The sequence below is a fragment of the Equus quagga genome, chromosome 2, assembly GCF_021613505.1.
Source record: "Equus quagga isolate Etosha38 chromosome 2, UCLA_HA_Equagga_1.0, whole genome shotgun sequence".
NCBI classification, from domain to species: Eukaryota; Metazoa; Chordata; class Mammalia; order Perissodactyla; family Equidae; genus Equus; species Equus quagga.
Window position 1 is genome coordinate 1,104,625 of NC_060268.1, and position 12,275 is coordinate 1,116,899.

Sequence of the window (12,275 nt, forward strand, 5' to 3'; positions counted from 1 at the left end):
AAGGAAATATCTGAGAATTATTTCAATCATCTTAAATGTGGTCTCTCTCCAGTATTTTAGAATGAATTCGTATGTTGAATAGTCTGAGGTGATAGGTTTCTTTTGATTTCCTTTCATCTCTAAGATCCTCTGAAAGAAAAAAAAAGTTACAGTTATTCAAAAGTATTCTGAAAAAAACCTCATCTTTAATTTCCATGTATGGTTAATAAATTAACATACCAATGGAATTACTCAGCAAGAACACTGAGGGATGATGATAAAGCTTGTTGTTGGATAGAACTTTTTGTGTTTACAGAGGGCCTCTGCTTGCCAATCACAGCCGTCTACGGAATGCTTGATGTTGAGTCCTAGTGCATCATTGGGTTCTGTTAGAATCATTATCATTATTGTCATCATTATCTTGGTTATTATTTACCACGTATTGCTTGTTATGTTCTCATTGTGTTTGCAAAAAAATTAATTATGTGACCATATCAAGAATACAGATTTACACTAAAGACATTATTGGCTTGTCAAACTGCTTACTTCAGCAGTTTTCCATTGCTTCATAATGGGTAAATAATCCTTTGATTCAGATCGAGAGAGAGAGAGAGAGAGAAAGAGAGAGAGAGAGAAGGAAAGAGAAGGAAGAAAGGAAGGGAGGGAGCCAACAGTCAGCTCAATCCCAATAGAACTCCTGGCAAGGAGTCCAGTTAGCCCATTGTAATGAAGACGTTTGGAAAAATGAGGCACACTGGAACAACTTGAAACCTTCAAATGGCCTCGACAGAAGTCTTTAGGGGCAGCTCTAATAATTTAGCCACAATTATTATTGATTACCAGCCCATCATTATTGAAGAATTCCTTTCAGAGTTTCATTTGGCAAATTCTGTGGTCCTCTGCTTCCCCTGGTAGGAGCCAAGTCACAGAAGGTCTGTGTGGAATAGAGAGCCCGTGGGATCACCGAGATGCCACCAGCCGTCTGTGGTTGGGGGACACAGCTTTGGACACCCTCCACCCACTTTGGCAATGCCAGCAAAGGGCAGTCACAGAACTTCTTTAATGCCTTTGCCTAACCCCAGCTGTGAGTGATGCTCCTTACCTCCAGAAGGCACTTCACACACGCTTTGAAGATGATGGCGTGATCCGTGGTACCACACTGTGCCTCACCTCCTACGACACACCATGCTGCACACACCACTTTGACGGCAGCCCCCATAAATGGTGAATGTCCTCCTGTGTGGGCGGGACCACCAACATGCTTTCCTCCCTAAGCAGCTTGGATCTCCCCCTGCATTAACTTCTTGTTCAAGAATACAGCATTCCTTACACTAAGAGCATGCTTTGCGTATCCCAGTAAGTGTTTATTGATGAGGCCGTTGGTGGCAGTCACACTTCTGGAACAGAAAGTTCAGAGCTTTACTGTTAAAATCTCAAGCCTTCCTCAAAACAGGTATGTGTTTTATTTATTTAATAGGCCTAAATGATCGTTTTCTTGGTTAAAAACTGAAAGCGTCAGGCTTATCTTTGAAATGATTAGTTGCCAATGTGGGTAAATTAAGAACACTGGTACAGAGGGTGATGTCAGGAGAGTAGGGATGTGTGTCTAACACCATATGGAAGCGTGGTGGCTTGGGAGGAAGGAACAATGCTCCTCCTCAACTTAGATGCCTCTGAGTTTCGTGAGCAGAATGATACTATAGGAGATGATATTCTCCTCTAGGAAAAAAACAAGAGAATTCTTTATTTTACTGGAGGAATCTAATGGCCACAGCTCTTCACCTCTAACTCACAAATGGGGCAGTTCCAAGCATGAGCTGGTGATTTAGCTTCAGGACATGATGGGACGTGTAGAAACTCCCCCCACTGACCGAAAGGACCTGTGAAGGGTAACTCCTTCAAGCTTGCATCTTGAAAGTACTTGTACCTTAAATAGAAAAGAAGAAGGATTACCTTATACTTAGGGGAAATTGTTTTAAACTGTGATGGGAAGGTATAGATTATATTTAAGAGAGAATTTCTTGACACTGGAGAGAGAGAATGTTATTTACTTAGACTAAAAATTCATTAGTGATATCTCTCCTGACCCCCGTGATGAGAGAGAAGACGTATTCGTTAAAAAGAAGAGATAAAGAAAAATTTTTAAAGAGCCACGTGTAAGACAGAGAGGTGAATGGAGGTAGAGGAAGGATGGCAAGGTCAAAATTGGATAAAATAACGAGATTCCCCTTAATTGACTTCAGTTCTTGCTGCTGGTTGTATCACATGAGCTGAGTGAGGAGGTGGGCCTGTTAGGGATGCGATGAGAAAACGTAGTTGTGGGTAGGCAGAACACAATTTTGCATGTGTGTTGCATAAGCTAGCATGGGTTGTTCTGTGCTCCTGGAAAAGTCTGAGAAGTCAAAGGACACCACACTCTCAGATTCTCCTTTTCCAAATAGGTGTCAGTGTCATGTCCTGACCCAAGAAATGATCTTTATAAATTTGCCACTTAAGAAAATAAGACTGTTCAAGTGATGGATAGGCATTGGCCATCCAGAACAATGGTAACTGCTGGTGAAATGCGAAAGTGTCCTCTGGAACTCTGGGCTACAGATTGAGTCCTTGTCCCGTGAGAGCTGATTCAGGCTTTAATGCAGACCAACACAGGAAGATTGTTTCTCAGTCGCTATTTGTGTCATTCTTGCAACTTGCACGTTTCCTAATAGAAGGAACTCTTGAGTTCAGCCAGCTGCAAACATGGTGCCAAGGGTTTCTCCAGAGCATTGGAGCCAGCGCACAGAAATGTGGAGCTCAAAGAAAAAGTGACATGGCCCGGCTTCCTAGGGATCATTTTCCATAAAAATATAATGTAGAAATAAATACTAATAAAAAATGGTAGGAATAACACAGAGTGAAGAAGGTAGCAAGTAAGGGAGCTGATAAAGACACTCAATTAGAGAAAAAATATTTATGCTCTTGAAAGATCTAATCATCTGGCTGATTTCCCTAGATGGGAAATCTTGCTAAATTAATTCAGAAACTAGAAGTCAATTACAACACACACAAAAATGCTGCGTCTCGGAACCCCGAAGTTTAGTTTTTAACAGTGATTTTATCACAGGCTACTGTGATCATTGTGAATGGTTGATTAAAATGTAAAAAATGGACCTTATCCATTGTAGCAGCAGTGGGAGTTGGGAGCCAGGAACCCTGCGATGTTGAATCCTTCCAAGAAGCATGAACCGTAGAATACAGGAGCCCGTGGCAAAGCCCCGCGGAAAGCCCCACTCCTTGGCAGCACAGCAATCACACTTCTTAGGAGTAGCCGGAGAGCCCAACGTTTGCACAGCTCCTTTGGCACCAGATAAACCTTGCCTGAGAAGGAAATTTATAGGAGCGGACATGGAATTTTATGAGGCCTATGTAATATATTTATTTCAGCACATTTAGGTCATAAAATTATCCCTGAGCTGAAGACTCTGGAAAGTAAACACAACAATTTCGTCTATTTTGCCTCCAACGCAGGCTCACGTTGGGTTACTGTGCTCAGATCCGGTCTGTGCTTATTCCTACTCTCAGTATCGGTCAGTGATGCTCAGTCCGAGGGCAGAAGCCATGACGAGAGGGAATGGTGACTGCTGAGGTTTCTGCTCCCCAGCAGTGTTGATGCACTGGCTACCAAAAGACAAAAACATTCTCTGGAACAATTTAGTTAAGCCTCATATAGCAGAGAGGAGTAGCATATTAGCTGTAGGTCACCTGTGTTGCGTTTTTAAATGTTATACTTGTGGGATGTTTTTTCCCCCAAGAAGCAGAAACTTAACCTTCCTGATTATTTTGTGATTAAAAAATAAAATAATTTGCATTCCCTGAGCCCAGACTGACAGATGGTGGTGGTGTTTTGATAGAAACAGGCTAGATGTCAGAATAAAATTGATCAACCAGTGAGTTTTAAATTTGATCTCCCCCACCTCACCAAAATCACAAAATAAATAATCTTCACATCAAAGTTGGTTTCTTTCACCAATTCAAATAAAGAGATTTTAAACGCTACACTTTATTTTTTATTTTAATTATATTTAAAGTTAAAAAGCAATAACAAATCATTTGTCCAAAAATTAGAAGACTGTAAATAGCCGAAATAGTCTTGAAAAAGAAGGACAAAATTGGAATTCTCACAGTTCCTGTTCACGAAACTTACTGCAAAGCTACCACAATCAAAACGATGTAGTGCTGGCATAAAGACGGACACATAGACCACTGGGATTGCCTGGAGAGCCCAAAATAAACTCCCACATGTATGTCGAATGGTTTCTGACGAGGGTTCCAAGGCCACGCTAAGGGGAGAAGGCAGTTTTTCACAAATGATCCTGAGAAAACTGAGTATCTACATGAGGAAGAATGAAGGTGGACCCTTACCTGGCACCATATAAAATACTAACTCAAAGTGGATCAAAGACTTAAATGTAAGAGCCGAAACTATAAACTCTTAGATAGAAACGCAGGGTGCACACTTCACGACGCTGGATTTGGCAGTGATTTCTTGGATATGACAACAAAGGCACAGGTACCAAAAGAAAAAAGACAAATTGGAATTCACGAAAATTTATAAATTTTGCGCATCAAAAGACAATTAAAATAAAATTGAAAAACGGACAAAGGGACTTATGAGTAGACATTTCTCCAAAGAAGATATTACAAATGGCCAACAGGCACATGAAAAGATGCTCAACATCACTAATCATTAGGGAAATGCAAATCAAAACAACAATGAATCTCAATAAAATTTTTTTTAAAAACACAATGAGATACTCTTGCATACCCATTAGGGTGGCCATTATTAAAAAATGAAAAATTTTAAAAGTGTTGGTGAGGATGTGGAGAAATTGGAACCGTGTGCATTGCTGGTGGGAATGTAAAATGTGTGGCTATTGTGGAAAACAGTATGATGATTTCTCAAAAATTAGATACAATTACCATATGATCCAGCAATTCCACTTCAGAGTATATACCCAAAAGAGATGAAACAGAGACTCATGTATATATTTGTACACCCATGTTCATAACAGCTTTATTCACAATAACCAAAAAGTGGAAGCAACCCGGGTGTCCACTGATAGATGAATGGATAAACAAAATGTGGTATACTCATACAATGGAATATTATTCAGTCCTAAAAAGAAGGAAATTTTGACACAAGCTACAATATGGATAAACCTTAAAAACATTATTCTAAGTGAAATGAGCCAGTCACAAAAGGGCAAATATTGTGTTATTCCACTTATATGAGGTCCCTAGAGGAGTCAAATCCATAGAGACAGAAAGTAGAAGGGTGGGTGCCAGGGGCTGGGGGAGGGGGTTGGGGGGTTGTTGTGTAATGGGTCATACAAAGTTTCAGTTTGGGAAGATGAACAAGTTCTGTAGATAGATGGTGGTGATGATTGCACAACAGCATGCATGTATTTAATGCCATAGAATTGTCCAATTAAAAATAGTTAAAATGGTAAATTTATGTTATGTCTATTTTATCACAATAAAAAAGTTAGAAACAAAGACCGGTAATAATGAATGGATGAATTGTCAAAAAGTTAGGAAGAACTTAAATGTCCAAAAATAAGGGACTAGGAATGGCTAAATAAATTATGATAACCCACTCCGTGGGGTACTTATGTAAGCAGTAACATTTATTGATGGTGGCAACGTGGAAAATGCCTATGATATAGCGTTAAGTGAGAAGGGGGTGAAATTGTCACATACCATGATTGCAACTATAAATAAATCCAGTTCAAGGAAGGAACTAAAAGGAAATATCAAATGCTTTAAAAATTCGCATTAGAGTGGTGAGATTTTGCTTTTCTTTTCATCTCTTTTCCAATTGTTTTGGAAAATGGATGTAACAGTGTTTAAAGAAAAATAAATTTACAATAAAATATGAAAAGAAGGAACAAGGAAACATTTTTCAATAATAATTATTAAAACTCCTTTTAGTTATCACCTGTAACATTCAGAATACTGGATATTTTTGAGGCTTTTGCAAAATGGTATAAATATGAAAGGTATGAGTGACTGAGGTTCCTAGAAAATCCTGGTTCAACTCTGTGCTTCAAGAGCCATGTCAGAATTTGGGTCACTGAGCAGAGGACGCAGATGAACATCTCTGAAGAAAGAAGCTTTTCAAGGACTGGCCTGCGTTTGACGCTGGGCAGAGACAGCTTCCCAGAGCCGGAAGCTGTGTGTTGAAAGAGGCCTTTCTGGGTTAGAACAGACTCACAGCTTGGCAGACAGCCGCCTTTTAAACTGCTTTCCAAAATGAGGCAGCAGTTGACTTTAAGTGGGTTATTCTTAAAACTCAATTCGCACCCATCTTTCTCTGGCTTACTTGTTATTAGCTCGTTGTCTTTCAGCAAGTTCCACCTCTGCTCCCACCCCACCACCCACCCAAGGAAAGAAAGCCAGAACCAGAAAGGAACTGGGTTCCGATGGCGGCGTCTGCTCCTCAGAAGGGACAGTCAGAGGCGGGAGAAGGTGGGCGACGGGGTCACAGCAGAAGCTGCGGCTGCCTCTTGGGCTGCTCAGTTCTTTACAGACTCCGTGACCTCCCGCTCAGAGCAGCTCATGGTCATCAGCTTCCCAGAAGAGGGACGAGGGGGACCTGTGGAAGGTGTCCTTTGAGGCACCAAGTAACCAGCTTCCCAGGGTTCCAACATCTGGTGCCTTTCTGACGGGTCCTGTTCTTCCAAGTCTCTGTAAGAGCCATTGTCCAGTCCGTCCTCCAGAGCCTTTATCCGCAGTGGACGTATTCTCATAAATTTAGTTCCATTCCATGATGCTGTGGATTCTGGTTTGAAGAAGATTTCCAAAGTCCCAGTTTGCTTCTCTTCTGCCCTCTGCCGTTTTGGACCGTCCTGGTCTCTCTTTATTCCCAGGTGGTTCGAGACCAGATCTCTCACTGCACCGTGAAATTGCGCCAGACCACGGGCCTCATGGAGTACTGCCTGGAGGTGATTAAGGAGAATGATCCCAGTGGCTTTTTGCAGGTAAGGATCAGTTCGTTTCTGCTTGGGATTCTCAGTGTCCCGTGGGACCAAGTCTGCAACGCCAAGGCCAGACTCCAGGGCCCTGCCTGGGCACGGGTCCCTCTGTGATGGGACCCCCGTCACACTGCGGTGTGTATGTGGGTGTCTGCTAGCCTCCACCGACTTCCTGGAAGTCTTTGCCCACATGTGCTACGAGATTGAACTTGCATTGTTCTTGTGTTCAATCGTGAAAACATAATTCTCTGTAAGTTCTCCCAAAGCACAGTTCTTGCTATGCCTAAGAATCAGGTCCTTCTCCGCTAATATCTCCTGGGCAGTTTAGTCAGCCACAAGTGTCTGTGTGTGCAGAAACTAGATTTCCCAAATAAAGTGAAGCTTTTTTGTTCCTTGGATGTTTCATGATTTCTTCAGTGTTAATTGTTTTAGTGAAATGCTAGGATGTCAGCTGAATTTTACTTAAGTTTTGATCCCAGTGATTCAGGGACCTTTTATTAAGGAATATGTAGCTCCCTTGCAGCTCAGATTCTACCAGACTGGCTGAGTGACAGAGGGGACAGAATATAAGAAATGAGAGTTCTCTACCAAAGAATAGAGGGACACGTGAAGCGACGCCCTGCAAGCCTAAGAAGCTGCATTTTACAGATTGTCATACGCAGCCTCTCTAGACTCTTTCAGGGACTCCCACACCTCATGGTAGAAACTTAGGGTTGTCGCTTCTAGTTGGATTAACTAATCGCCAACGTATTGTTTAATGTCGTTGACTTTTAGTTGATCAGTCAAGTAGCATGCTCATATATCCAGATTCGTCCCTTAGGACAGTTGACGGCTTCTAAGTATTTATTGTGCCCTCCTCTGACTCACAGAAGTGTCCAGATTCCCATGGTAAATAATGCGGCTCCTGACCACCCTCAGAGGGTCGGGAAGGGTGTGAGCCCCCAGGCGGGCTGAGTAACCCTCCAGGAGAGCCGAGGAGCAGTGTTCTGTGTCCAGGGTGGCGTTGTGTCTCTTAGGCTGTGGTCTTTGATGTGACTAGATTTCTGACGCCCTCATAAGGAGAGTGCACCTGACTGAGGACCAGTGGGGGAAGGGGACGCTCACTCCCAGGATGACTACGGACTTCGACCTGAGTCTGGATAACAGCCCTCTGCTGCAGTCCATTCACCAGCTCGACTTCGTGCAGATGAAAGGTGCGTGCCCACATCCCCCACCCCCCGCCACCGTCCCAGCAACGTCCTCAGGGGTCCTGATGCTTGAAGCAGGATAAAGGCTGCGTGCCAGCTCACAGCAAGCAAAGGCAGCCGCCAGGCATATAGATCACCTGAGAGGCAGAAGGTAACCACACACACACACCTGTGGGTCATGTTACAGAATCTGGAGTGGCTCCTGTCTTACAGCATAATGGAAACACCCCCGCCCCCGTAGCCATGTCCTCTGCCTCTCAGAAAGTCAGATCAATTCAGATAAGTTCAGGGCTTGCCTCTTTGAGAGTCTTAGAGATTTCACACGCTCGGCATCAGAGAACAGCTGACATTAAAAGAGAGACAGAGTGTCACTGCACATAAATAAGATCTTGTGACAGAGTCACCCAGGAATGCTGGTACAAATCCAGGGAGTTGAGAACTGAAAGGACAGCTTCCACGTGGACAGGGACAGTGAGGAAACGGCTGAGGGTGGATCAGTGGGAGCCCGAGAGGATCAGAGGCGGCTCGCCAATGCTGGTCGGGAAATGCCAGCCTGGATACAGAAGGAAGTGGAAATCTGAAATAAACTTGAACTTTTAAAATTTTTGGTTTTTGTGATTGAAGGATATGGCAAGATCTCTTGGAGATTTGGGGGTGGCTGAGGGGAAATATAAATACTTAAAATGATCTTAAGGAAAATAACTCTTTCAAAGAAAGGTAAAAACTGAAGCCAACCAAGCAAAGATATTGTTATGGCAGTGTAAGTAATATCCATTTCAAAAATATTTCTGATCTTTTTTTTAACTTCTTTACTTTGCCGTAATTATACATTCCCAGGAGGTTGCAACAATAGTGAGGAGAGGGCCCCGGGGCCCTTCGTCCAGTTTCCACCCGTGGTCACATCTTGCACAACTGTCATCTAATGTCACAACAGGAAACCGACATTGGAGCACGGTGTGGGGATGGTTCCATGCCATTTGTCACGTGTGCATTTGTGTAACCCTGTGGCAGTCCAGACACAGAACTGTCGCCACTCCAGAGACCACCCTCCTGCTGCTCCGTGACAGTCACACCTCACCCCTCCCGCCGCCACCCCCAGGCCCTGGCAACCATTCATCTGTTCTCCGTCTCTGTAATTTTGTCCTTCTCTGATCTTTTTTAAAACTGAAGAAATTGATTTACTCTTTGATTCTCCCAACTCAAGCATCCATGTAATAAATTACTCCTGGAATTCAGTGCTTTAAAAGCGTTTTCTTGAGCCAACCCTGACGGCCTAGCAGTTAGAGTTTGGCTTGCTCCGCTTCAGCGGCCTGGGTTCAGTTCCCGGCTGTGGAACCACACCACTCGTGTGTCAGTAGCCATGCTGTGGTGGCAGCTCATGTAGAAGAACTTACAACTATACACAACTATCTCCTGGGGCTTTGTGGGGCGAGAAAAAAGGAGGAAGTTTGGCACAGATGTTAGCATAGGGTGAATCCTCCCCTGCAAAAAAAAAGGTTTTTTCTTAAGAACAGTCTACATGCTTCCTTTTATTAGACAGAGAGAACCATGTAACCCAGCAAGTCATAGGCTCACATCACACAGTAAAACTCATCCCGTACCCATTGCTCCTCCTTCTCTCAATCCTTTCAAAGGATTTTTGCCTCCTTTGTTTCCAGTCTCCTCATTTTTTTGTTTAATATGTATTGCTTTGGGAGGATACTATAATTAACTTTTGAGGTAATCCATGGATAGATTGTAAATAAAAATGCTTTGTTGTAGTGACAGAAATGGTTAGCTTTTCTTGACTGCTTCCCAAACCAACACTCTCCTAGGAGCTTTACGTGGATTGACCCACTTTACTCTCACAACTCCAGTGGGCAGCTGAGGAAACTGAGACACAGGAAGACTGGCGCATGGCAGGGCCAGGATTCGAACCCAGGAACGTGGCTTCAGAACGAGCCCTACGACTGCCAGTTTGTGCTGTAAAGCCGGTGCCTTACTAGGCAACTTCTTCAAGGAATAACTGAATTCCTCCCTGAAACTTAAGAAATTTGGTTTTTTGTTGCAGCAATTCCTTCTTACTGTTTAAAATCTTTGTTTCACGCCTACATGGTACCTGTGCAATAGAGCCATCAAGTCATGTCTAGAGCCCCACGGAAGTCCCTCTCCGTCAGCCTCTCTCCACACCCTGTTCTCTCAACGAGGTAAAATCATTGCAAGGTTATGTCTCAAGTAGCTCAGAGGAGAAAATCTGTCACAAAATCTGAAAGCAGTGGACGGGCTTTCAGAGAAAAACAGGCAGGAGGAGGGGCGGGAGAGGGTGGAAGCCGGGGGGCCGGGAATGCTGCCCCGGCTGGAGAGCCGCTCCTCTCCACGCACTGTTGTGTTGGAGTGAACAGGCCCTTCGCCTGGTGCAGGGGCTGCAGGTTCACACAATGGCGTCACAGACCACGTTCCTGCTGCATTGTCACTTGGCCACTTAGGGCTGCACACAGAAATAAGCGTGGACATGGCTGTGTGTACCTTCCTTCCATGAAGGTCAGTACACACAGCAGAGAGTGCCACGCTCTCCAAGGGCCAAAATGCCAAACTCCGGCACAGGTTCACCTGGAACACGGAATTATCCAGAACAGTTATCGATGAAGCTAATGGAACAGGCCATTTGGTATGAGACTGGATTGTTCCATTTCCCGTTTCTTTTTAACACGTCAACTTAATTTAATTTACTTCTGATTAGTATCCCTCTGCAGAGTTAATTTATATGCTTTGCCTTGTGCTCACTAAGTTTAATTAATTCAGTGAGAGCTCAGTCCTGTTTAGAATCTGAATAATTTTTATCTGTCAGATGCTTGCGATGGAAAGAAAATGTCAAGAGGTCATGAGGCCATGGAACTTGATTGGCTGTGGTTAAGGCTTCTCCTCCCAGCCCCTTTGATGTCTGCAACACACACACAACTGTGCCTGGTGTAGTGCTAGCCTTTGTATTTTTGTGTTTTATTAGGATATTTGTAGTCAGTTTAATAAACTACACTTTCACGGTTTGTCAGCAGAAATATCTCGAGAAATTGTACCCCAAATCCATGTACAAATGGCCAGAATTTGAGTAGCATTTGGAATGGTGTTAATCTGACCATTGAGAAACTAATAATACATGTAATTCAATATATATTTTCTAATTGTGCTAAGTGGATTAGTAGAAAGTTAAAATATTTTCAAAGTTACTTAAAATGTACATTTAAAGCTATGACTCAAACTGACAACTAAATATCTGTTTACTTCTTAACTCAAAATTTGACCATCTCTCTGGTTTTGAAATTTCATCTCAGATGCCTTTTTTTTTTAGAGAAGAAAAGTCTGTTATGTCGTCTTTAAATATTTCTACTTAGGCCAGCTACTATTCAGCTAGAATGCGCTGCCTAAGATGATTCTCTTGTTAGCTAAGGATTTCTGATTGCTCCTTCTGGTGCAACATTGCTTGCATCAGTTGAGATCCGAGTGGAGAAGTCTGGTCCCGTCTTTGTTGAAACATCCCTAGATTGTGATGGCATGTTTTCTGGTTGCGTTTGACTAGAAGGTCATCTGACCCTCTTTCCAGGCCAGTGGGAGTGGTGCTTGATCTCTCAGACTTTTCTTTTTTATAGAAAACAACAGATAAAGCTTTCTTTTCTGTCTTTATTAGAGAGTAATCGAAACATTTTTCCCTTAATTCTGAGTTGGTATTGTCAGTTCTTTCCCAGGTCATGGGAAGGACGTTTTAGGATTTTTCCCCTGGTCCATCAGGGGCTCTGCTGTTTGGCTCAGAGTAGATTTCAGGTGCTACCCTCTCCCGGAAGAACACTCCCCAGCATTGTCTAACTACACAAGTGTCCCAGAGCCATCAGCTGGTGCTGAGATGGAAAGCCAGGGTTCATTCTGAACCAGGATGAGACCAAGACCCTGCACTCCACCAAGCATCCAGCACGCAGACCGGCGGTCTTCATCCCTCAGGGCCTCTACTCACCCCAGGACACGTTTGTCTTCATTAACTCACGTCAACTCTGAGAGTCCAGGCTGTGCACCAAGGTGGTGGGAAAGGACGGTGTGGTCTGAACAGACCCTCCTGAGAGTCACGGGG

General features: G+C 43.4%; 1 protein-coding gene across 1 annotated transcript in view; it reads left to right on the top strand.

Annotated features, from left to right (window-relative positions):
- Positions 1 to 12,275, top strand: part of TRIM9 (tripartite motif containing 9) — a 150,129-nt gene that overhangs the window by 109,843 nt on the left and 28,011 nt on the right. The window contains exons 6-7 of the mRNA XM_046655063.1: positions 6,888 to 6,998; positions 8,032 to 8,185. Of these exons, the coding sequence (XP_046511019.1) occupies positions 6,888 to 6,998; positions 8,032 to 8,185 (265 nt within the window). The remainder of the gene's footprint in view (positions 1 to 6,887; positions 6,999 to 8,031; positions 8,186 to 12,275) is intronic.